Source organism: Empidonax traillii, unplaced genomic scaffold, assembly GCF_003031625.1.
Source record: "Empidonax traillii isolate 1590-97213 ecotype Southwest subspecies unplaced genomic scaffold, ASM303162v1 scaffold74:size2480735, whole genome shotgun sequence".
NCBI classification, from domain to species: Eukaryota; Metazoa; Chordata; class Aves; order Passeriformes; family Tyrannidae; genus Empidonax; species Empidonax traillii.
This window is the reverse complement of record NW_020955267.1, coordinates 1,916,707-1,942,870: the sequence shown is the minus strand read 5'-3', so window position 1 is coordinate 1,942,870 and position 26,164 is coordinate 1,916,707. Positions and strand designations below refer to the sequence as shown.

The 26,164-nt window shown below is 41.4% G+C and overlaps 3 protein-coding genes across 7 annotated transcripts; 2 read left to right on the top strand and 1 right to left on the bottom strand.

The window, feature by feature from the left end:
* Positions 1 to 1,106: 1,106 nt before the first annotated feature.
* On the bottom strand, positions 1,107 to 4,342 carry ZC2HC1C (zinc finger C2HC-type containing 1C). Of its 2 annotated transcripts, none has more exons than XM_027880792.1 (3): positions 4,242 to 4,342; positions 2,556 to 3,768; positions 1,107 to 1,936 (listed from the first exon to the last, which is right to left on the bottom strand). In XM_027880792.1, the coding sequence occupies exons 2-3, from the start codon at positions 3,759 to 3,761 to the stop codon at positions 1,667 to 1,669; spliced, it is 1,476 nt and encodes a 491-aa protein (XP_027736593.1). In that variant the 5' UTR covers positions 3,762 to 3,768; positions 4,242 to 4,342; the 3' UTR covers positions 1,107 to 1,666. The 2 variants fall into 2 exon arrangements, with proteins under 2 accessions (XP_027736593.1, XP_027736594.1); XM_027880793.1 differs by having other exon boundaries at positions 2,556 to 3,780; positions 4,242 to 4,334.
* Positions 4,343 to 4,562: 220 nt separating this feature from the next.
* ACYP1 (acylphosphatase 1) lies at positions 4,563 to 5,754 on the top strand. Its single transcript, XM_027880794.1, has 2 exons — positions 4,563 to 4,706; positions 5,098 to 5,754. Exons 1-2 carry the CDS (start codon positions 4,623 to 4,625, stop codon positions 5,311 to 5,313), a joined length of 300 nt encoding a protein of 99 aa, XP_027736595.1. The 5' UTR covers positions 4,563 to 4,622; the 3' UTR covers positions 5,314 to 5,754.
* A 392-nt stretch (positions 5,755 to 6,146) lies between these two features.
* MLH3 (mutL homolog 3) lies at positions 6,147 to 26,054 on the top strand. Of its 4 annotated transcripts, none has more exons than XM_027880786.1 (13): positions 6,147 to 6,243; positions 6,786 to 10,143; positions 13,125 to 13,223; positions 13,893 to 13,963; positions 14,847 to 14,951; positions 16,904 to 16,976; positions 17,633 to 17,704; positions 18,669 to 18,777; positions 21,891 to 22,050; positions 23,256 to 23,279; positions 23,484 to 23,565; positions 24,677 to 24,828; positions 25,560 to 26,054. In XM_027880786.1, exons 2-13 carry the CDS (start codon positions 6,858 to 6,860, stop codon positions 25,665 to 25,667), a joined length of 4,341 nt encoding a protein of 1,446 aa, XP_027736587.1. In that variant the 5' UTR covers positions 6,147 to 6,243; positions 6,786 to 6,857; the 3' UTR covers positions 25,668 to 26,054. The 4 variants fall into 4 exon arrangements, with proteins under 4 accessions (XP_027736587.1, XP_027736586.1, XP_027736585.1 ...); XM_027880785.1 differs by having other exon boundaries at positions 6,147 to 6,267; XM_027880784.1 differs by having other exon boundaries at positions 6,147 to 6,406; positions 6,785 to 10,143.
* Positions 26,055 to 26,164: the final 110 nt, after the last annotated feature.

Sequence of the window (26,164 nt, the reverse complement as noted above, 5' to 3'; positions counted from 1 at the left end):
CAGAGATTTGGATGCTGAAAATGCAACATCTCTGAGAGGGGGATTGTACTGCAGAAGCAGAAGAGGGAGCTAAATTGGCGTGAATAACATAGCATGAGTAGTGTCAGGGTAACTAACCCTGATAGCAAAGCAGCTCAGCAAATCTCTGTGCCCAGCCTGATACTTTGGCTAAACTGTCATTAAGTTTTAAACCAGTTATCAGAGACTTTCTGGATACTGAAACAATAGCTCAGCAAGTAGGGGTGAACTGCCCATGGTTAGCTCTGAAATGAAGCCTGGTTATTTAATTTCACTAACTTTTGTTTAATCTACAGTTTCAATCTCAGCATTAGGTGTTTGCCTGTCACTTATGAGAAGTCCCCAACAGATGGGTTTATTTTATGACATCAAATACTTTGTGTGTATCCACACATCACCATTTGCACTCTGCTAACCTTTAGAGTCCACTAAATAAAGTCAATAAAACATAGTGTAAGGTAAACAGTTAACATTACAAGACAGGAAGTGGTGTTGAATTTTTTAACTACTATGTTCAATTATACCTCTCATGAATTCATGGAGGCTCACATGAAGGTTCCAGTTTACCCCTTTCCTACCTCTTGTCAGCCCTCGCTGTCTTTTGAATATCTGAAGTTACTGGCCTTGCTTCTCCGATCAGTTTGGGTACAGCAAATTATTTTCCCTTGTTTAGAGTCTGTATTTCCTCTCAGGTTTGTACACACATCGCTGGCTGGCACAGTGCAGCACTGACCCTTTCTGGGACCTTCATGTTTCCTAGGGTGTGCCAAGGGATTGAGATTTCTGCTCACATATATGTAAAATAGAACCCCCCCCAATTCTTTCAGGAGTCAAGTTCACCCATTGAAGACTGGATTGTTTCTGCATATTCAGCTTCTGACTATTCCAGCTTAATCTAATTGCTTTTGATCTTTTCGTAGGTTCCCATGAGCTGCTGCTATGTTACCGGAGTACTTGCAAAAGGAGCTGCTGGAATTTTTTTGTTCCTTGTTTGCTTCTTGTTGCAACTTTCTCATACAAAGTAGTCATTCTTACTTTGAGAACACAGACCACTATGTGACCATTTAAAACAACTTTTACACAACAGAACTAGTTTAATATATTTAATAATCTGAATGTAGAAAAATAACATCCCAGGAAGAAAAAAAAGCAGGGTTATGTTTTTGTCATAATTCCCTACCATTGCAGCAACCAAGATGAAAATAAGCAGATAATTCAAGAAAGGGTGCAAGCTTTGTTTTTTAGAGTTTCCTAGCAATTTGGCCTATTTTTTTTATATTAAATCTAATCATCGATTGTGATGGTTGTTCTGTTGCCTCAAGGGCCTGGCTGGTTCAGAGTATCTCTGTTGTTCTATGCACATGAATTGACATACGGACTCAAACAGTAAGTGCTTGCTACTGCTAGCTTTTCTGAACCCCTGAATGTCTGATCCTGAGGTTCTTGTGCTGAAGAAAAGGGCAACCCAAGGGCACTGGTCAAAGTACACAAGTTCTGTTATTCTGCTTATACATCCTGAGCTGTTCACTAACTATACACACAAGCTTGCAGCCAGTCTTGAGAGTAGGGAAAGCACAAGTGTCTATAGCTGGAAACCTGGCAAAAAAGAGGCAGGGGATCACAGCAGCAGGTACAGTTCGGCACTGCCTCAGCAGCGCCTTCTCTGTGGTGGGGGTGGGGGCCTATTCTTTATGGATTTGCATTTGGGAATATGTCTCTCAGCTGCTCGGGGAGCAAACTGGCGTCCGCAGTAGGTGCAGGCAACATAGTCTGGGTTTTCCATGGGAGGCAATGGAGGCAGGTCAGACACCTTCTGTCCCTTAGTGAGGACTTGTTGCAGCTGGCGGGCCTGGTGCACAGTCTGGATGAGAGCCTCATGCTTCTGTCTCCAGTTGTTCCTTCTGGGTGGTGTCTCACTCTGCAGAAGAGAAAGGCAGTCAGAGCAACTGGGACCATCAGCTTCCATTCTCAATCTTGCACTCAGAGGCCAACCCAGGTCACCTCTCCCTGGGCATTCCTTGTTGATGTAAAACCCTTTCTGAGAAGCTGAGTCTCATCCAAAGAGGATGTGAAGGAAATACTGATGGAAACAACAGGACTTAGAAAGAACTTGAAAGTAACCAGAAAAGCAAGCAGTAGGGCCAAGGAAATAGAGAGGGTTGCTATAGCTGCATGTTTCTTCTGTCTTCATTTTAACAGACTGTGTTATTACCTGGATTTTCATTCAGCTCCCTGCAGCTCCTGATGTCACAGAGCTTTACTGCAGCAGAATCAGTCTGCATCCTAACTACAGCAAGGAGTGAGCTTTTCTCCAGGAGTACATCCTCAACACATTTTATAAAGACAAGACAGGACTGCCACCTCCATCTATTAGATTTTAAATGGATCTTAAATCTTTTAGAGGCAATAGCTGGACTGTATCCCTTAGCCCTGCATACATGTGAAGGTGCTCATGTCTCACTCAGAATTAGAAGCTGAAATGGACTGAATGTGAGCAGTAGATGTGGACTGAGGAAAGCAAATGGACTACACATTACCTGAGGACTCCTTGAGCTTTTCCACTGCTGATAATATTCCATTTCTGTTCCCCTAGCTCTGGCCTTGCTGGAGTCAAACACTTTCCTCTTGGAGACTTGGTTCTTGCCACAGGTACTCATGTGTTTCTCAAGCCTGCTGCAGAGAAACTTACGACTGCAGAAGCTGCACTGTCCAAGCCCCTCCTGCTCCACAGCGCTGGCAGCCTGCACATACAGCACCTCTGCAGACAAGTGGTGACCAGAATCTTGGTCTGATAGGGCAGAGGGAGAAGGGCTATGTTTTGGAGCCAGCTTTGAACAAGAAGGTAAATGCTCCATGGGTATGCTGTCTTTCATTTTGCTGTTGTTGACCACCATCTGCTTCTTCCTCAGTTTCCTCACAGCCAGCTCTTGGGGATGGTGGGTGGTGCCAGGCTTGGGGATAAAGGCCTCTGTAGACTGTGCCCCACTAAGGACCCCACCACCTGGCCTGACTGCAACTCTGAAAGTTTTCTCTTCAGGGTGCCTTGCAGCCTTTTGCTCATGGGTCCTCTCAGCTTCACTGTCTGTTCTCTGCTCTACCTTGATAAGCTCCTTCTCTCTTTGAATCCTCCTAAGTGTCTCTTGTGTTCTCCTTAGTTTCTCTTCAACAAGGGCCTCTTTCTTTTGAATTGCCTTTTCTAGGTTCCTTCCATCTGTCTCCAACTTTAGGATGTAGGCCAGCTCTCTCCTGTATAGATGGGGGGTTGATGGTTTGAGCTCTACTCTCCAAGGATAGAGCGCTGCAGATCTCCCTGCTGGAGCCTTCCCTTTGCTCACTGAGCTTGATTTACTATTTGGAGTTTCCTGCATGTATGGGGAACTTCCAAGCTGTGCTGTGTTGACCACTGGAACACTCACCCTGTTGTGGTGAGAAATTGATTTCAGGGGATATGAACGGTCCACTCCTTCTTTTTGCCCATCTACTGCTGTAGCTGACAGAGTACAGGCCTGGCTGGTGAGGTGCTTACTCTGCAGTCCAGCTGAACAGAAGCCTCCATGCCTGTATTGAGTGTTTTCTGCTGAAATAGAATATCTTTGGCTATTTTGGGCATAGGGATCCTTCAGACTTTCCTCTTTGTCAGTTATGAGTTCATGCTGAAAGTCATTCTTCTGGTGTTTTCGTCGGGAACCAGGAACAATCTTAGTAGCTGCCACCACAGGAGCCACAGGTGGAAAAAAAGCCATTCAGTGCCTGAGAAAGAGCCTGAGGTTAGAAGCAAAGCCATTATAGACTACCTTATCGAAAACTTGACAAGTTTTCTCCTAATAGTGTATGCCTGGAGGCTACAGTGAGAGGTTAATAAGTATTAGCAAAGGTTGTGTAACTTTTCTGTGTTCTATAAGTCTTTACATTCCTTCCATCTAGGGAGTTCCCATGCTGCCTTTCCCAGTCCCAATCATGCAGCAGAAATAAGATACACTTTTATTTCTCTTTCTGCCTGAGCGCTGCCTTATCGTGGTAGCAGCAGAAATATGCCGCACTGACAGGACTTTGTCACGCTCCCCGGGATAACGTGTCCCTTCAGTCTTGGCATTGCGATCCACTTGCGCGCCACACGGGTCTGACACGCAGGCGTCGATCAAGCTCGGCACAATCTTTCCGTGGCTCGTTCTACACTCCACGATGTGCGCCGGGCGCGCACGCCGCGGGGCCAGAGGGGTTACCTGCGGGGCCGCGCCCGGCGCTCTCCCGGCCTCCCTCCTCGGCGAGCTGCGTGGGCCCGAGAGCCCCGGCCCCTCCCGCTGCTGCCGCTGCTGCCCGCGGCTCCCGGCACGGAGCCGAGCCCGGCGCGCTGTTGCCTGGAGACCGGCGCGCGAGCCGGGATCACTCCCCGCCGGGCAAACGCTCCACTGTGGAAGGAGGGGCGGTGCCTGTGGGCGGGCCGAATGCATTATTCATGAGGCTGTGCGATATGCATTATTCATGAGGCGGCGAATGAGCGCTCGGCCCGACCCCGAGCCCGCTGTTCATTGGCCGCAGGGCTCGGCGAGGCCTCGCCCGCAGTGCGGCGACGCAGGCGCGGCGGCGGCGGAGGAGGTGCCGCCATGGCGGAGGGCGAGGCCTTGGTGTCCGTGGACTACGAGGTGTTCGGCAAGGTGCAGGGCGTGTTCTTCCGCAAGTACACACAGGTGCGTGCCGCGGGCCCGCCTGCCGGCCTGCGCCGTGCCCGATGACAGGCCTGCCTGCGGGAGGATTGAACCGCGGGCGGGCGCGTCGTGGCCGCGTCCCCGGGCTGGGCTCCGGCCTCTGCCATGGCGGGGCCGGCACCGCGGTGCTGCTGACAGCCCGGCTGGGTTATGTAAGAGTGTCTGAAGAGTGCATCTCAGCCCCAGGTTTTCTCATGAAAGAATGTACTGAGGAGTCGGGCGAATCCTCTCCTCCTTTCCTGCTTCCTGAGCCACAGAAACTTCCTTGGAGGCCTGTGCGTCACCAACACAGTTGGCTCCTGTGTGTGAATGTCGTTCTGTTGCTCTCTTACAGTTTGGATTAACCTAATTTTGCTCTCCATTGTCTTCTCAGGGGGAGGCTAAGAGACTAGGACTCGTTGGCTGGGTCCAAAATACCAGCCATGGCACTGTGCAAGGCCAAATCCAGGGCCCAACTGCCAGGGTGCAGGAGCTGCAGGAATGGCTCAGGAAGATAGGAAGTCCCCAGTCCCGCATCAGCCGAGCAGAGTTCAGCAATGAGAAGAAGATCGAGGCTCTGGAGCACAAGGATTTCCAGATTTTGAAGTGACTTTGTCCAGAAAGAAGCGAAATCTGGAGCTGGAGCTACCCTCATGGAACATTTCCCCTCTTCCCCACTTGTTTAGTCAGCCAGTATTCAGGTCTAGAGTTTTATTTTGCTACATTTCTAATTTATTGTTTTGCTGCGCTGTTAGCCTGACACTCAGCCTGTCACAGAATTCTGGTGGGCAGAGGAAGAGCTGTGCTGTCTTTGTTAAAGGGGCTGCTCAGGGGCCGAGCCTCTGTTTCCGAGTGCACGGGGCGTGGGGGGGTCATATGTGATTGGAATCTGTGATGTGTACAGTGTGGCACTCCCATGGAGAGAGTCACAGGATCAACGCTGACACGGAAGATTGCTAGAAACATTATGTCTGTGCACTAAATGCCTCAGAAACAACTTACTTTGTTCCAGAACTTCGCATTTTCTGTAGAATAAAGTTGCTTGCAGCTCGCCTCCTGTGTAGAATGGGCGTGTGGATGGGGGGCTTGAGGGGGTGGCAGCCCTCGGAGCGGGGTCTCGTTGTAGATACCCGCCCTAGTGGGAGAGCGGGATTGTGCCGAGCAGCCTGCCGGTGCCTCTCTGCGGGAATGGCGCGGGAGCAGACGTGTTCCTAATAGCGGTGTCAGTCTCCCGGCCGGGGCGAGAACTACAACTCCCGACGTGCCCCTGTCCCGGTCCCTGTTCGCGCGCGGGTGCGCACGCGCTGGCGCCGTGCGCGAGGCGCCGCAGGTAGGCCCGGTGAGCCGGCGCGGTTGGTCTCGCGCTGCGGCGGTTGCGGGAGCGCCCCGGACCGGCGGGTGCTGAGGGAGCGGGGACAGAGGGGGCTTCGGCCGTGAGGGGAGCGCGCCCTCCTCAGCCCCCGGGGCCAGGGAGCCTCTGGAGACCTGTCACGGCGGCGGCACCGGATCCACAGACAGGGCGAAGGCCACTAGTAAAGCAGGAGGTGTCAAGGACTGGGAAATAGTGGGTTCCCTTTTGCATTAACAGCTTGCTCGCTGCCTGATACCCGTTCCCGAGCCTGCTTTACTCCTTTCCTGGACAAGTAGCAGCGGATGCTTTTTGACCCGGATGAGGCACTGTGAATTTATGTGGGGAGATTGCAGTAAAAACTAGTGGAAAGCAGCTCTGCCCAGTTCTTGGTGATTTTTATGCGATAATTCTGATGAAAATTACAGTAGAAGACTTCTGCTTGCAGGTCCTTTGAGTTTTTCCTCATATGGTAGGAGTTTGGTTTGAGTACGTTAAGTTTGAGAAGCAAGTATGTTGTTAGTGATGAGCTGAGATTCTGGCTCTGCCCATCTTCCCTGAGGGCACTGACAGAGCCCGAGCAGGAAGGTAGTCGCAGAAGAAGCCTCTGAATGTCAGGATAACCAAGAAAAGTGTATTTATGAGAGTGGATACCAAAAACTGAAGTTTTTTTCAGGCTTTTAATTTGTATTTCCTTAATTTTATTTTTTTTTTCCCTTTTCTCTCCACCTAGGGTGTTGTTTTAAGGAACATGGAGCAGTGAGCTCCCTGCAGTTTCTTGTCTTTCTCATGTATCAGATTTTGACATGATCAAACCTTTGGTGGAAGATGTGCGAACCAGGCTGCGTTCTGGAGTGACTGTCAGCTCCCTTGGCCAGTGTGTTGAGGAGCTTGTCCTCAACAGTATTGATGCCAAAGCAACATGTGTAGCTATCAGGGTGGATTTGGAAGCTTTTAAGATCCAGGTGGTGGACAATGGCTCTGGGATGGGGAAAGAGGACTTAAAGGCTATCGGAAAGAGATACTTCACCAGCAAGTGCAGTTCAGTGGGAGACTTGGAGAAACTGACATTCTATGGCTTCAGAGGGGAGGCTGTGGCAAGTATAGCCAACGTGGCCAGTGTAGTAGAAATTTCATCTAAGACAAGCAGGACAGCCAAAACTTTTGTGAAACTATTTCACAATGGACAACCACTGGAAGTATGCGAAGCTGAATTGAACAGACCAAGTGGCGGAACTACAGTCACTGTGTGCAATCTGTTCCATCAGTTACCGGTGAGGAGAAAGTGTATGGATCCTGTGTTGGAATTCGAAAGAGTGAGACAGAAGGTAGAGGCTGTTTCACTAATGCATCCTTCTGTCTCCCTTTCTTTAAGGAACGATGTTTCTTGTTCTATGGTGCTTCAACTCCCTAAGACAAGAGATGTATACTCTCGTTTTTGTCAAATTTATGGACTGGGCAGATCCCAGAAGTTGCGAGAAATAAATCACAAATCTGGGGGATTTGAGATAAGTGGTTTTATCAGTACTGAGGGACATTACAATAAGAATATGCAGTTCTTGTATGTGAATAGAAGGCTTGTTTTAAAGACAAGAATACATAAACTAATTGATTTTTTATTAAGAAAAGAAAGTGTAATTTGCAAAGCAAAAGGTGTCCCTGCGAGCCGGCAGGCTGGTTCAAGTCCTGGCCGCCATCGCTGTGGGCCAGATTTATACGGGATCTTTATTCTCAATGTGACCTGTGCATACAGTGACTACGACGTGTGCCTGGAACCTGCAAAGACTCTAATTGAGTTCCAGAACTGGGATGTTCTTCTAACTTGCGTAGAGGAAGGAGTGAAAATATTTTTGAAACGAGAACATTTATTTATTGAACCGTGTAGTGAGGACATCAGAGAATTTAATGAAGACAATGACTTCTGTTTGCACAGTGCTCCAGTTCTGAAGACCTCAGTCCTTGACAAGAAGAGCATCCAAGAAAGTTTCAAGAAAGCATGTGATGAAATTTTGGATTCCTATGAAATGTGTACCTTGCAATCGAAAGATGTCAAAAGGAAGTCCATTACTGGAAAAAAGAAATCCAGTCTTACAGAGTTAGGTAAAAATGTACAGGAAACTGAAATCGCCCCAAACCAGAAGACTGCTGAGTTATCTAATCCATTTAGCAACAATAAAGCAGAGATTCCATTGCCCGATGAAGATGGCACAGCTTCTGATTTCATTAAATCAGATACCTCAGAACAGGAGCCAAAATACAGTAAGAGTTCCAAAAAAGCATCTGATACTCATCTGAAACTTTCAGAAAGTCTTCGTTCCTCTTTCAGTGGAGGGCCCAGATCAGAAATAAGAGCAATAGACAATTGTGGTGACCTGCAGGACTGTGCTCAGAATAACATAAAAGATGTGGGCAGCCACCAAGGCAAAGTAACACAGAAAAGCAATAATGTCTGTATTTTAAATAAGGATGTTACTCAGTCACTGCCCGAGAGAGAAGACCCTACTGAAACAGCAGTGGGACCTGAAACTGTCTCTGGAAGTTCACTGATGAGACACTGTAATGCAAGAAGAGACAGGGAAACAACTGAAGTGATAGATGATGCCAGAAGAAGGTGCATTAGTTCAATACCATCAAAGCTGTGCTCTACAAGCCTCATAAGATGCGTTACGCAAAGTGAGCCCCCCCGTGACTCTGAACAAACAGAAGCAAATCTTGAATTAAATACGCAGTGTAAGCCCGGCTCCGTCAGTGCCAAGGATATTTTTGGCCACAAATTGAATTTTGCTATTCAGTCTTTAAATCATAAGGGTATTTCCAGTAATACAAATAAAGAATATGCAGCTTCTTATACCAGAAAAGCATGCATGACTGATGGTAATAAGAACAAAACTTTGCCTGGTCAGGTGAGGGAGGAAATAGCCATGCCTACTGCCACCAGTAAAAGATGTTATGAAACACTGAATGATACAGAATTGCCACTGCCAACTTCCTCAGTTATTCCTCACAAGAAAATTGTTATTAAAAGAACTAGAAGGCAAATAACTGTGCCAAGACCTCAGTCCTCTAAGAAACTGAGCATGTCCACGCAGCTGGGTTCGTTAGAAAAGTTCAGGAGATATTATGGGAGAGTCGAGTCTACGCTACCAACACCCATATCAGAGCGAAGTGAATTAGATCTCACGGTTCTTAATTCGCAAACTAATTGTGACATTTCAAAGAATGACTGTGTCAATCATGGTAACTTGAGCTCTTGTGAAATTCCACCCGTGGAAGGTACAGATTCTAATACTAGCCAAGCTTTTGGTTCTTTGGAAAAGACTTTATTTTGCAGTGGAGAAACATCACAGGACAAACAAGCCCTTTGTCAGAGTCCTTTGACATTGTCTGATTATGCCCTGCTTAGTGGAAAAAAAACAAGTTGTAAAAGATCTCCAGGATCTTTATCATCCAAACTGTCTAGAATGAAAACTGACCACAAAGAAGTAGAACAACATGGTGAACAATTCCAAGCAGACTCAAATAGGAAAGATGACCACACTTTTGATCTTGAATCCTCAAATAATGATTTTTTATATGACACTTCTCAAACTTCTAAATCCTCAGTGGAAAAAGTGAGAGAACATAATAACAGTGTTTCTAAGGGGATTGCATGCTCGCAATCAGATGATGTGGTAGCAGAGTCTGTGGAGAGTTCTGTCAGCCCATCACCACTCAGCAGCATAGAAGGGGAGTACACAGTCTCTTCAGGCAGCATTTTGTCATTGCCTGATAAAAATGATTGTACTAGCATGATCTGTAAAGATAAAAGTATGTTAGATGAATCCTCATCACAAGATAAAGATGCTGAGGTTCCCCATGTGACCTTACAAAGTAACTTGGAATTCTCTGCAGACAACACAAGCACAGGCAATCCCAGGAGTGATTTGTGTTGTTCTGTCTGGCTGCAAGATTTTGATGCTTCTTCGGGTAAGACAATATACATCAATAAAGCAACTGGACTGAGCACCTATGGCACTCCTCCTAGTGAAAGATTTCAAGCTGCTTGTGTCCAAGATATCACAACAATGGCTGTGAATGTTGTTTCAGAGAATGGTAAGAGGGATGGTGGTGGTTGTAAAAATGGGGTGAAGAAAAGTATGTAAAATAATCTTGCTGACAGCACCTAGGAGTTTATACTGAAATAGGCACTGCCTTACATGTAATAGCTGTATGGAAAACAGGAAAGTGTTGGGAACTATGGAGACAGTAAAATATTAATGTTAAAGATATAAAAGATAATTTTTAATACGTGGTAACAAGAAATGTCGGTGGCATGTCGGTTAACGAACAGCTGCCTAGTTATCACTGGGCATCATGACATGATCACAGTTACATGTAATTGTTGTCATATATAATGTGAGAAACATACTTCAAAGTAAGTGTACCATAAAAATACTGTGATTTTTACTGTTTTGCCCCAAACGGTTATGTTTCTAAGAATATGTTGTTACAGAGAGACTCGTATTAAAATGATCTTTTTTCAACTTGCATATAAAATTTAAAGCAACCCTTGAAAGATGAACAAAAATTAACTTCATGGCGAATATGTAGTCTCCTTTCCATGGAATTTGGAAGACAAGGTATCCCTTTACAATTTTAGCAGGTGTTGTGTACAGCGTTGCTGGTAGCTTTTCAACTAGGGAAAGGACCCTGCTTTGTATTGGTTTTTCAGGGGTACGGTGTTCATGAGTCTTCATTGATCTATGTGGCGGATTTTGACTTTCCAGGTCCTCCTGATCTGGCTCAGCAGAATACTGTCTTTGATAATTTTCCCATCCAGGGATGTATCTGTGTTTTCTAGTTGTTCTTTGTTCTGTCTGTAGGCAGTTTTTATGAGCGAAGATGCAGTCATTCCTCATGTAGACTCTATTTTCTACAGCATAATTTTTTTGGAAAAAGTAGTTTGGACTTCTTTCCAGATAGTTCTGTAAAATATTTGTCTAATCAGTCCTCATAGCTTCTGGTTTGTTCCATTTTTGTCTGTTACTTCCTTCTTTGTCACCAGTCACAGAAACACTGGTGCAGTAAGTGTTGTAATTGTTGTTAGTCCCTTTAATTAATATTTTAAATTAAATTTATTTTTATTTAATTAAATTAATTTTAATTTCACATTAATTATTAATATAATAATTAATGCCAACAGGTTTTAATATTTATTGTGTTCCATTGAAGAAAATTTGATGTAAATTTTTTTTAGGTAAAACTACTTGCAAGCACAAAGGTACACTCCTTGACTAATGCTTTTAAATTCTGTGGTTTACCAGTTTTACTGCCCACAGTGGTGTTTAGTAGCTGACCAAAGCCCTGAGATGTAGAAGTTGACCTTCTAACCAGCATGTTTGGGTAGTGCATTCATGTTTGTAAAGAGAATACCTCACCTACCCTTACACTTTCAGATGATGTATAGTCTGTAGGCTTTGAAGACATATATTGTATTGGATCTTTTTACCTCCTACGGTACCTCCATTGTTCTTTTTAGCCTTATCATTGATGTTGCTCTCTGTTGTATCAGTGGTGCCCGTCTTTCTTAACCCTATCACTTCTTTGGTGAAGTTTCTGCTTTTTTGCTTTTCTTAGGTTGAGGGTCACACCTCCCAAACCTTCACAAGGTATTTGAACTGTGTCTAGACCCTTTAGATCGTAGGTTTTCAAAGTTCAGCAGACATGTTCTTTCACGTGTTTTTCAAGCAAAGGATAGTTCTTCCTTTCAGCCATAGGAATAAACATAACTGTGTCCTAACACAACATTCGCATCTCCTGATGCTTAGCGCTGTTTCGGACTGCTGTTAAGACCCAGGAGCAGAATGATTTCTTCACTTGCTATGTATTCTTTCAGTTTGCTCTTTAAAGTAAAATCAATTCTAACTTTAGGAACAATATATATCCTAAACAAGGATTTTCTGTGCAAGAAGAATCAGGAAGATGACTCTATTACATGTATAAAATACTGGACTTGTGTTGATATAAATGATAGATTCTTCTATGAACTTGAGAGTTAATATCTTTCCATGACAGCAGCTATAAAAGTTCTGTCAAAGTCTGAATTAGGCAGCTTTCTTCAATTTGCCACAATTTACCAGGAACCACGTCAGGCCATCTTGTCCTCTGTTCTGGGTTTTGTGACAATGAGATACCGAGTTTCTTTCTGGTGCTGGGCTGCCGCTTTGTATTCTCAAAGGACTTTCAGTCCCCAGGGTAGGACTGTCATTGATCATTACTGGAATGGAGCCAGCAGTCAGGAGTCTGTGGACTGGTCTAAGATCTCTTAGAGCCTTTTCGCACTGAGCTTATCAACACAAAACTGCTTTTCTTTGGCGTTATCACTCTGCCACTTTTCCTGAATGCACACCCTTAATTTCTCAGTTGAAAGGAACTTTATTATTTCATTATTATTTCACAAAGAATAGAAGTCTGAATTGTAGCAAAGGAAGGGTGAAATGTTTACCACTGTACTGGAAATCTGAGCCACTTTTCTTAATACTCTTGATAACAATACAGGTTTGTAATATTAAATCATTTCTGGGTGGGTAGGAACATGTTGTTAGGCTAATTGTGATATCTCGTGGGGGCTCACTGACTTGTAGTTTTCAATTTTACGAATTCCTGATAACTGTACTAAGCATTGATAGGAATGGTGATATACTGACAGTTTTGCTACTCCTTGATAGAGGGAATTCAACAATGTTTTGACCTCTGGTAGACTACTATATGCCTGCTCTTCTTCCTTGGGGATCAGACTTCTGATTGCACTAATTCTGGAAATAATTGCTACAAGCTTAAAGCAACAGCCAGTTTTTAAGTACAGTCCTGCAGAAGCCATGGTAATATTTCTAAATAAGTTTCCTGATGCAGGTATGTCTGATAATTCTCAGCTTTTTACATATGTGTTGTTATTTGTTAATATTGCAAAATCTGTGGGATACTCTAATTTCTATAGGGCTAAGCACATGCTTTATAAGAATATAATGATTATATAGCTTTTAGTAATTTTGCATGCTGTTGATTCTGCAGCAGTAAATTTATTTTGCGTTTAGGGTTTCAGTTCAGATGCCATCCCTTTAGAAGTGAGATTGTGTTACCCTTCCTTCCTAGACCTCAAAATGAGAAGACTCAGGCAAGCCAGGATCTGAGAGGTAGGGCCAGCTTTCCAGGACATAGTGTTCTGTGGTAAAAACAAATCAAAGAATTCTCCCAGATGTCCCAACAGGAACCCAGAATTACTCAAGGTCTGTTAACAATGGGACTGTGTGAGTCATCTCAAATCTAGAACTGGAAAAAAAAACCCTGTTAGGGTTGAAGGCAGGTTAGGGGATACTTATTTACAGGATGAAATACCCAGTTCTTTGTTGAATTCTGTCAGTAGTTTAAAGAATAATTACCTACTCCCTTCTTTGTACTCATTCCAACTTTGGAACGTGATAAATAGCTTCAATCCTCACTTTTTTCTTTTTTTTTTTTGGCCATGGAAAGGATGAAATAATCTTTTTGGTATGTAACTTTGTCCAGAGGGAGTGGGTAACTAAACAGGTCTGTCTTTCCCTACACACTGCCCCCTGCCCCCCTTTCCAAGCCTGTTGAATTGTCCTGCAGCATTTTCAGGAGTCAGAAAGCTGCACAGCCCCCTTCCTAGTTAAAGCAGACAGTACAGAAGCCTAGTCTCATGTTCCCTTACTTATTTGTACACTCTTCCCTTTTTATGAAAGTAAAAAGTTAAATAGTACTTATGTGAGGTAGAGGTACCTAAGGAACCTTTTAATGACAGGTGGTGGTAGTCCCTGTGTTATCTATGTGTTCTCTTCTAGATATTAAAGGGAAGTCTCTCCAGTCATTGCTTTTGGAATGGGATAATCCTGTTTTTGTTCCCTGCCCAGAGGTAAGTATTACCTTGCATGTCATGCTAAAATAGGAATCATTTTAACCTGCTGTTATTTTCTGACATTGCTAAAAAAAAAATTGCTAATACTGTAATTGCAGGTATCAGGCTAATCTTTTATCTTATGTCATTTCAAAAGCAAAAAATAAGCTGTCTTCCCTCTACAGAGATAGTTGTCTTAAAATCAAAAGCTATTGAATGGCAAAATAGTGATATAGTGTCTGTCTACTTTGTGGACAGAGCTAAATAACCCAGGTTTCTTTCTCTGAAATGCAACAGGTCTTAAAAGTGTATTTTAGTATAGCTGTTTTTATAGCCTGGCAGGATTACAGCCTATGAGAGGGAAACAATGTTGGAGCTTTTTGAGAAACTTCCTTTGCTGTCATGAGGTAGCATTATCTTTAATCCTCATGTTGTGTGTGTATAAACATATGTATGTAACCATTTCCACCTGCAAACAATAGGGATGGAGCAGCGAACCACCTGCTGGTGAGTTTCTGGAAGAGAACAGTTGTGTGCAGTCTTTGCGGTGACGTGTGCTCTGACTCATTTCAGGGCAACACATCTTTTGTAATGAGATCCACTGAGAGCTCACGTAGGCTGATACTTAACTTCAGCTTTTCTGTAGGTACTTGAAATCAGCTGAATGCATTGAAATTATCAGGTAATATCCAGATGGGAAAAATATTTGGGGATAGAAGCAGAGGGATTGCAGGATGGTTTTTTAGCTAGTGTTATTCTTGTTTAGAAAGCTCGGTTTGCAAGATACAGAGTTATTTCCAGTTTTTATTACAGCTGGTTTGTTTGGAATATTCCATGTGTGTGTGGAGGGGGGTTGACACATCCCTTATAGCCTGCTTGATCTGTAATTCTGTTTTTACAGATTGCAGTTGATGTGACCAGTGGTCAGGCCGACAGTCTGGCTGTGAAAATTCATAATATCTTGTATCCTTATCGGTTCACCAAAGACATGGTTCATTCAATGCAGGTACAATAATCTATTCTTTTATTACTTGTTTTATTGTATTACAAGTTTTCATCCCCAAATTTCCACTCAGCATATAGGGTTTGCTGATGTTTGTATCTGGTAGGAAAGACATATCCAGGAAAACAGGTCATACTCCTAATTTTCACAAGCACTAACAGAATTCTTGGTTGTTGTGTAATGATAGCAGACACATATGTTGTGCCAGATATTAGTATCATCTCATGGTTAATCAGCTATCAGCAAGTGACTCTAAAATTACTTGACTAGTATGGTTAAGTCAAAATCAAGAGATAGCCCTCCTACTGCTGCTTAGAAACAATATTAACTAAATGATAGTTTTGTATATTTGTTGTAGGCATTTGTTTAGTTCACATTTCTCTGAAATCTCTGTCCCGTACCTTCCATTTTTATTGATCTTAGAAATTTAATTCCCTAGCAGAGTGATTTCAAAAGCAAATTCCAGATTTAATGGAAAAACTTGAAATTGCACCTTAAGATTTATATCTGTCCTTAAACGTGATTTTTAAAAATGGCAAAATGGCATCATAGCATCATTTAACTCTTTTAGTCCTTTTTTTATCAGATGCTTTGAATATTAACTTAAAAGCAAATGTAAATGTATGGCTTCAACTTGCATTCTTTAATAGTTTGCCTGGGTAGAAATGCCAGAGTGGATTCTCTCCCTTTCTTGCATCCCAGTGACAAAAGGCTGCAGGCCCAGTTAGCGTTATTCTTATGGAGTCAGGTTGCTGACTTTGAGATTGCAGGTTCTGACTGTGTGAAGCATGGTAATGTTGATCTCCAGGGCAAACAAGGATCCACATGATTCCCTTACTTATGTTGTGAGTGCAGGAATAACAGGAGTAAATAAAGTTACTATAGTTAACAGTTTATGTTTCACAAAGACAGGAGAGGAAAGATGGAAAATGAAAGGTACCATTTGTCTGTTTACTCATAATAGGAACTATTTTTTAAAACTTATGAGTGTTTCTGTGATTGATTTTACCTGTGTAATGTTTTCCTTTCTATGTTTTTAAGATAGCAGACATAGAAAAAATTACCACTTCCTATCTCTGAAAAATCTAAATATTGCCTTCAGTACCCTATAGCAGTTTTGAGGATATCTGTAGAAAAGACCAAAAGCACAAAACATTGTGTTGTGCTACAGGAAAATAATAAAAAGAATTTCTTCTTTCTGCATCCCTGCAAAGAAATAGAATCATCCATTCATTTTTACTTAGCAGATGAACAATGCACATGTTGTGAGACAGAGAATTCAGAGCAAGCTCTGTCTATATGACCTGGGGATAATTTCCTCTGTAACATCACATCTGAAAATTTGAAACCTAACAATAAGATACTGAAAGCATTGTACACCCCTTTTCAGTATTCCCTGTAGCTCTGGTTGATTTCTGATGCTTGCGGGGAAGGTGAAATCAAGTCACAGAGGCAAATTCTGCATCAAAAAATGAGGGGGGAAAAAAAGTTTCCTGTCTTCTGCAGATGATCAGCAGGTTAAAAAAGGTTGTTTTCATTCTCTTTTGGTGGTATCAACGGTTAAAATACTCCGAGGCACTGTGCACAGCTTTCATTCCCAGCTCAAGGAGATTTCTACAACCTTCAAGAACAATTAGCATGCTTGCCCTTATGACTATCTTTGAAAAAATTTTATCTTCTGCTGGTATTGTGTTTTAGCTTAAATAATTTCTACCTTTTCCATAGTTAGTCCCCCACTGTATTTATAAAAAAATAACTATATACCTTCTCAGTCTAGTTTTGCTAGGCCAAATCCTTTAAGCCTTTTGGGTTGGAAAAGATGTGGTTTCCATTCCCCTGGTCATCCTACTAGGTATTTGTTGCTCTTGATCCATTTTGATTGTTGTTTCTTTTGTTTGCCTTCATTTTAAAAATAATTTTACTGCTCTGTAATGATTTTTATGAGTATTTTACAGGTTCTTCAGCAAGTGGACAATAAATTTATCGCTTGTTTAATTAACACTAGGAATGAAATGGATAAAAAGGCAGGTAAGAGTAGTTGATATAGCATGAAGCTATTGTGGCTGTCAAGTGCGGTTAGATTGCAGAGGGAACACTGTTCTCTTTGTAATCTCATCTTGCTTTGGGATGATATTCTGAGTAGAGGAAAATGTTAGTCTTCACTTGAAATTTCTTGGATCTCCTTTTTCTTTATTTTGGACGTTGTTGAGTGTTCCTACTGCCTTCAGATAATTGTTATAAAAATAGATTGTACTCAAATTGCTAACATCTTTCAGACTCTGTTCACAGTGCCTGGACATATTCATTGTTGAAGCTCTCTGAAGCTGTACAAAAAAGGCATTCAAAACCAGTAGGTTTTGTAACGTTTTTTGAAAGACCATATTAAACAGAACAGTTTGTGGGTGATCTCAGCTCTCTTTATGAAGTTAGATGAAGATATCAATAGACAAGAGTTTCTGACTCAATTTAATTCCTTTAATTTAACTGCCAATTTGCATCACTAAATTTCTGTTCTGTAGTGACTTTATGTTCTGCCAACACAGCCTCCTCCTCACTTTGTTTCTGTGAGACAGGCTGATCGTTATCTACTAAATGTGGCCTCTGGGAAGTGGTTATTCTTCATGACCAGTGCAGTTGTCTGGTACAGAGTTGCCTATTTCTCATCTGTTGTGGTACACTTTTAGATGGAAACCTCTTAATTTTGGTGGACCAACATGCAGCTCATGAACGGATCCGCTTGGAGCAGCTTATTGCAGGTGAGAATTCAGGTGGTCTTAGAGAAAAAGATAATCAGTGCACAGAAAAGTACAGATGAGCTGTCTGGGATGTATGGAACCAATAATATATTCATTTGTCATCTTTATCCTGATCCCTAGGAGAGTGCAGACATTCAATATCTGTAGCAGTCATAATATTGGCAGCTGAAAATTGTTACAGCATTTCCAAAAATAGAAGATATACTCCCTACCCACAGAACTATTGAACTAAAATAGTCCTGACATAATGAAAGAGCAGGAAGACTGATAGGAAAAACAATGAAGAGGAAATAGAACAACACCAATAAGTTTATGTGGTTATGCTGTGAAGAATAAGACATGGTATGCAGAGTAAAGAGCATAGTTCATTTGGTTCCTTTTTAGCTGAATACTGTGCTCGAAGCCTGAAATTTCCACAGTCTGAAATTGTTTGCAAAGGGATAATAGTCTCCTGTGTAAGCTCATTAGCCATTGGTTTCAGTGTTAAAAGGCACAATAGCCATCCATCAAGTACTTTAAAATCATTGACCTTCTCTTTCATCAACAAATACTGCGTAGTTCCTGCAAAGAGTGTTCCAGGAACTTTTTGGTCAGGTACTGAAAAAATTAAAGACTGAAGGGAGAAATGCCTAATGAATAGTATTTTAACTCCATTTATATTGGACTTTTCTGTGAAAAAAATTGCTCTGAGTTGAACCAAATATATCAGTGGGTTTTTTTTGCTATTTAGGGTGACTCTTTTTTGAAACTGCTGGGAAAAAACAAAGTGGCATTAACCAGCCCTTCCCCAGAGACTGGATGTCTGGTTTGTGACATTCCCAGTCCTCCACAAGTTTCAGGAGAAGGCATTCTGTGGTCACTTTTTAATCCAAGCAGGGGATTACAAGCCAAACCAGAGGGTCATTAAGGGTAATGCCTGCGTAAATATTTTAAGAGGGGATACTTCTAAATGTTTCATTCACAGATTCCTATGAGAAGGAAACTTCAGCATGTGGCAAGAAGAAAATATTGTCGTCCTCCATCTCTCCCCCTTTGGAGATTGAAGTTACAGAAGAGCAAAGAAGATTTCTACGGTTAGTAATGGCAAATAGCTCTAAATTTTTGGGAATGTCTCTGTTGACCAGGAGGATTTCTATATAGTGCTGGGTTACCATGAAGCTCAGGAGAGGAGAAATTGATTCTTTCCTAAGCCAAGCCCAATTGGCTCTGTGCTGAGGAAAATAGACATGCTTCTTCAGTGCGTTGTTACAACATCTCAAGACAGAACCCTGTAGTGTGCCATTTCTGTGCCTTTGTCATGTGCTCTGATTTCCCTGGGAAAGTAAACCTTCATGTGTGGGCCAAAGCAGCCTCCAGCAGTTCCTGCTGTCTGAGGCTCAGGGCTTGGGAATGCACAATGGAGTGTGGTGCTCATAGTGTCAGCCTAGGTACTGATTTTACAGACAATGTTTGAGAAGAGAAGGATGGGATATGGAAAGTTTGTATTGTGAATCCTTCAGAAACACATTCTTTATTCCTAGGTGCCTGCCAAGAGCAGTTAATGAACACTGTTTCCCAAATGTTTCAGAATGGTGACCTCGCTACTATTAGGATATTTAACTTTTGTACTGCGAGAGTTTAGATACAGGTTTGTTATTGGGCTGTTGAAGACCTATTGGACAGTAATCAAACTTCTTTCCCCCCCCAAATCCCTATCTGTCACCTGCCACGTGCACTTGTGGGGTTTTTTTTCACTGCATTGTTCATTGTTTTCAGGTGAAGTTCTATCAGGACTACAACTGCCTCATTACTGTTCTTCGGGGCGAGGGGGGGGGATGCCTCTAGCAAATTCAGCGGCTTCTAAATCAGACCTTATTAAGATTGTTGCCTGTTAAAGGATACGCTTGCTCCATATTGTTCACAGTTCAGTAATATTTAAATGCCTTTGTTGTTCCCACCTCTTAATGATGATCTTGCTAACATCACAATATTTGTAATGCCTTTTGTTCAACTTTATTTTTGTTCTTATCTGTGTCTTCCATTTCTGATATATCTGATTTTGAGAATGGATGTCCAAAATTGAAGACAGTATACCAAATGAGGATATCCCATTGCTTCATACAGTAGCTTTTTTAGCTGTGCCTATATTTTTTGTTTTTTATGTCCACACCTGATATTTTATCTGCTTTTTTGGCTACTGCTGCTTGCATTAACTGCGTATCTATTGATCATCATGACAGAGAAACACAGAGTTGTGGGGGTTGTTTTTTTAATTTTTGCTATTTATGTAGAAGCCAACTAAAAGTAGAAAGAGAATAAATTATTCTGATAATTTTTATTTATTTTTCTTTAAGAGCAGTTTTTCTGTCATTTTTCATTATTCCTTTTTTATTCATCCTACAGATTTCACTCATCATTTTTCTACTTGTTTTAAGTTCTGATTGAGTTCAACTTTGTCTCTATTGTCAGTTAACCTAAATAATTTTTTGTTTTCTACAAATTTGCTTGCTTGACCATGTCCCTTTTCTAATCATTAATAACGTCATGAAAATACAGCTCAAGATTCATGTTGAACGCTGACCATCTGTTGCCAGCATACCTTCTTTCCGTAGTTGCTAAATCATGACAAATGTTACTTCCCTATCCGTGACAACTTTTTGCATTTCTTTTTTTAGCTGCTCTTAAGAGGTGGCATCAAAGGGCTTTTGAAAGAGCAAATAAATTCTGAGAGCTACTTTTCTTCATCAGCTAAACCACAAGTGTTCCACAAAAATCAGTAAGAAAGTGCATCAGAAAGGCATGTTTTTCTTTTAGGGGTGCTGGTTCAATATTCGGCACAGGCGATGCCAGTTGTGATTTTCAGTTAATGCTTAAGATAATTGATTGATAATTGATAAGCAAGAAGCTTACTAGTGGTGGCCTGTACTGGTGCCGGCTTACTAGTACTTTTATTGTGTGACTTTATAATTTTTTAGTATGTATCAGCAGTTCATTCCTTTATAATCAATCTGTGAGACTATCATTACTAAAAGGTAATGAATTAAAAGTATAATATAAAAATCTAATGTCTGTTTTTATTATTACTGGCAGACTGTGACTGTATTCTGTGGTAAATTTTCATGTAATGAAATAAATTAACATGTCTGAAAGACCTTTCACTTCAGCTATGGTTGCAGTTTAATAGTTCAGCTGGACCTCTGGTTCACCTGCAGCTTTGGTTCTGTTTGTTGACCGAGCATTGTAGTAATGCATTGTTCTGTTGACTCTCTTGAACTTCCTTCTTCATTTTTTCCCTTAATTAGAAAGAAAAAAAGCCCAATTGACTTCAATAGGTGCTTGGATTTTGTCATTTTCCTACAATGGGCTTTTTCTGCCTTTCTGTGCGCTTGTTGAGGGCTATACATGTCTTCTTTTTTTTTAGGTAGAATTACACAAGCCATAAGCCATCTCCATATGGAGGCTAATAATTATATTATTCTTGTGACTGACTTTAGTAAGTTTAGATTAACTTCTTCTTTTGTTCAAAGAATCTCTTTTCTAAAACTGACCTTTACCACCTTTGTTTTAAGTGAATATTCCATGAATTAAAAAAATAAATTATATATTCTTATGGTTGTTTTCATTTTGAAGATAAGCTCTCATCTGACTGTGAAGTCTCATTTTTGTGTGTATTTTTCCATCCACAGGTTGACATATGTCATCATTAACTGGAGGCTGTTCTTTCCTGTGTTCTCTTTGCTTACAGGATATAAAGTTCATTAAACCATTATAAATTTCTTACAGTATTTTTTCCATTTAAGTATTTGCCAATACATGTAATTTGAAACCACAGTTCTTTTAGGTTAAAGCAGTCTTATTGCTGTGTAATTTTAATATTTTGAATGTTTATGTGTTGAACCAGGCACCTTGTGCATCTTCAGAAAAGGTAGATTCATAAATTTAGACATAAAGCTTCTCTCCACATAATACAGGAACTCTTAGATCTTGTGGTTGTGGAGCATGAAAAATACATGTTTGATTAGAGTGGAAAAACATGACTAAATGTAGGTTGAAAAGGCAAAATTACTTGGAATCTCATGATGCATGGATTCTGAGATGGGAAACTGTTACAGGAACAAGTATGTGTGGAGTACAGAAATATTTATCTGTGTTGTGAAGACATAGCTACTGTGGTTGATGTCTTATTTCTGGAGGTTTTTTTCCTCAGATGCTGCTACAAAAATTTGGTGGACTTGGGTCTTGAATTATCATTTCCTGAGGCAAACAGCTCCGTGATTCTTGTGAGGAAAGTGCCAATGTGTTTTATGGAAAGAGAAGCCAATGAATTACGACGGAAAAGACAACCTATCACTAAAAGTATTGTGGAGGTCAGCTGTGCATGTGGGTGAAGTTACGGTGCTAGGTCTTGTTCTGTGTTAATGGCCCAGGGTATTACCGTATCTCGGTTATGAGGGAGACAGTGGTGTCCCTTGGCAAATGCAAGTGCCATCCCTTTTAGTAGCTAGATGGTCCCACAACGGAAATCACTGACCTATTACTGAAATGAGAGTAGACTGTTTCAGACTTGGATAGTGGAAAAGTTAAGAAAAATTATACATAGGACAGATGTTTCAACAGTTTTCTGCTTGTGAATGCTCAAATGAACAGTAAATGCTTAAAGGAACAGTAAAATTATTAAATCCTAACAAATGGTATTTATGTATCAGCAATATTAAAGCTCTTTTCTTGAAATTTCTCTATGGGCAGTGCAGCTTCCTAAAAAACACTGCTCCAGGTGTTCTGCAGTGTGAGAGAGAAATTTCTGAACTGATTACTTGTGGTTTCCATTGTAAACAGTCCTCCACAATCACAGCTGCTCTTAAACTTCTTAAAAATTGTTTCTGGAATACCACATTCAGACACTGGGCTGAGTTGAGAATCTGTCCAGTCTTGCCATACACCCCTTTTGATATGAAAACAAGAAACTGAGAAGATGATTAATTTGATTACATTTTCTTATCCAACCTTCTTGTAATCACAAAGGACTCAAAATGCACTCTCCTGATGTGATTTGGGAGCCAAGAGTACTAAAAGTGGCAGAGTGCATTACGAGCACTCGTTCTTAGCTGATGCCTCAAGATCTCATGAGCATCTTGGCAGATCTATTCTGCAGTCCTTTTTATTTTAATTAGGTCTTGATGCAACTATTCAGGATTAATTATGAAGTCTTTGAATTTTAGATATCAGAAATTAAATCCACGTGGACTAGTTATTATCCAAAGAAGAAAGGGCAGCTATTCAAAGATAACATGCATTTTGTGGCACTCTGAGAGATGAGTTCGATTATGCCCATTCTGCAGACAGGAAGGTGATGCAGAGAGAAACCAAGTGATTAGTCCAAAGTCTGATAGGATACTTGTGAGAGGTCAGGACTATCCACTTAGATCTTTCACACTGTGATCAGTGTACTATCAAAAGCATAATTTTTCTTGGTTCTGAGAGTTACACAGTAAATGATGCACAGATGTGGACAAAGTAGAGTAGGGGGATGAAAGGGAGAAATAACAACTGATACTACCTTTTTTCTTTCCAGGAGCTTATTCAAGAACAAATTGAGGTGAGTTGCTCTCTGCTTCTTAAGTTGACTATAACAATCCAAAGCTTACAGCATGAACCAAAGGGGGTGTGTTCAGCCTCAGGCGACCAAGGTGGACTAGATAATCCACTACCTTGTCCTCATTTTTAGTTACCTTTGTGTTACAGTTCTTCTTTGTTCTCATATTAAATGGAAAGTAAGATAATGTTCCCTTACTGCTTTTAGCTAGTGCAGACCACAGGAGGAGCAGCACGAGGGACCCTGCCACTGACGTTTCTGAAGGTGTTAGCTTCCCAGGCCTGTCATGGTATGGAAACTGTACTTTTCTTTCATTCTTCTCTTTCTTTTTTTGAACCTTTCTGTTTCTACCCTACATCGTCCCTGGGGCAGTGGTTTCAGGATGTGTTTGCAGATACAGCAGGATTACAGAGTGTGTATTTCATAGGGATGAAGCGATAATGGTCTTATCATGGATAGTACTGAGGGACAAGCAATACTGCTCCAATTTATTCATATAGGGGCCTAACATACTTTCCCAGCTTCACATGAAACATAGGTAGAATACAGTTCTGAGACAGTCATCTGTGTGAACTCTGAACCTTTCAAATAACAGCTCTATGAAGGGCCAATGGGGAATGTGCTGGAATCTGCTCAAAAGCAAGCAAGAAAGAAAACTTGGCTGCTCTTTCCAGATTTTTTACTTCCTTTAAGTATCAAAAGTGCTAGTTTAAGTGTGCCTGTGACCTCTCAGGTACTTTTGGAAGGAGTGCAGTAAAAATTTACATGTTCTCAGGGACTCTTGCTTTCCAGTACCTGGCAATGAGCAGACATTAAAGGTGTAGACTGCAGTAGCTCCAGGCTCTTGCAGCAGTTCCTATGCCATATATAGTATCAACATCATCATGCTGTAGGGGTAAACATGAACCCCTACAGCATGATGATGTTGATACTATAAACATAAACAAGCATCTGTTTTCTCAAGAGTGTCACTGCATTCTACAATTGGCAGTCAATCCATAAATTTTTTTTTTATATATAAAAAAGTCCTGTGGCTGGAAGGCAGATTGCAGATGGTCTTGTGCATCTGTGAAGGCTAAAGTTTGCGAACACCCCTAAAATGTCTCTCTAATGTTCTGCTTGGATTGCCTCCAACATCACCTGAAAAACCAAAACCTAGTAGTTTTACCATCCATTGGAGGTGGGTTAGGTAAAAGTTTAGGCCATGGAAAGCTGATCCTTATGCATCAGGTTGTTTAACTGAGCTAAGCCCCAAGTCTGCCATACTGCAGCCTTTGGGTTGCCTTTGCAGCCTACCAGCTAATCTTTGGAAGATGCCTTGTTTTAATGAAAACCACAGCTGTAGATGGAAGTGGAATTCTCTTTGGCAGCATGTGCAAGAATTTGTATATATTTTCCAGGAGCTATCAAGTTTAATGAGCATTTGACTTTGGAGGAGAGCTGTGGGCTTATTGAAGCTTTGTCATCTTGTAAGCTGCCCTTCCAGTGTGCTCATGGAAGACCTTCCATGCTACCTCTTGCAGACATAGACCATCTACAGCAGGAAGAACAGGTACTGTGTTGGACACACCTCTGGTAAAGTGCACTCTCGATTATCAGAGGCACATCATGTATGTGTGTTAGAACTAGAACAGGCCAGTTTGAAAACACCTCCACTGGCTTTATATTACTTGACTTTTTACGTATTGTTACCAATGAGATTTTAGAACATAAATCATCTGTCCTGTGAACACTTCAGCAAGGATTTTACCATATATCATTTGAATGGTCACATTGACTTGAATAGTGTCCTTAAGCATACATTTAAAGTGGTGGCAGTTTTTAAGTGTGAAACTTAGAAAGCATATGAATTCTGATATTCTGCTAGTGGCAAAGATGCTAATTTAAAATTTTAAAAAAGCATACTTCCCCAAAGTTTAAGATGCTATAAAATGGGGAAAAAACAAAGGAATAGCAGCATTTTTTATAAATCATAGAGTGGTTTGGGTTGAAAAAGACTTTAAAAAAATCATCTGTTTCCAACCCTACCTGCCATAGGCAGGAATGCCTTCCACTAGACCAAGTTATGTTTAAATTTAAAACAAAATCATTACTCCTCCCTTTTGCTATTACTGTGCTTAATTTTTATTAATTGGATTCTGTTGAAAGTCAGGTGGGACTTTGAATTAGCTATTAAAAAAACTTTGGAATTACAGTATTAGGGCAAAGAGTATGGAAACCTTGAAGAGTTTGGAAACCTCATTTACTCACTGATGATTTAGTTTTTAATTTTTCTCCCTCCAGCCTAAACCTAATTTGAGTAGACTGCGGAAGATGGTGCGAGCATGGCAGCTATTTGGAAAAAAAGGACCCTATTCAAAAAAAGTTAAGACTGTAAGCTGCAACCTCTAGAAGTGTTGGTATGATCGCTGAGCCTTGTTGTGAAACACTATCCTGTGTGGAGCCAAGTTCTGAGCCAGTGCATTCACCGAAGTTCTGCTCCAGGTACTGACCTAAGAAGCAGAGACCAGCCAGGAGAACATGGCAGGAGGAGCCCACCCCTTGTATCCTGGAGAAGCATCTTCAACATTAAGGAATTGTGTTGTAAGTCTGAGCCCTATGTCAGTGCTTGACTCTCGGATGCAAGGAGTTGCAGAAACTCGTAGTTACTAAAGCAAAGCACTTTTTTCCTGCAAGCACAGCATGACTCTGCATAACAGAGAAGGGGATTTAATTAGTGTATTTTATAGTGCTTTGAAAATTGGGAGATATTTCTTAATAAAATTAATACTAAACTCACTCTTTGGGCTCATGGCAGTGGTTGGAATGAGGACCGACCAGCTTCATAGTAAATATAGGCCAACTTAAAATCAAAAGAACATTTAACTAGGCCACGAATGACACACCCA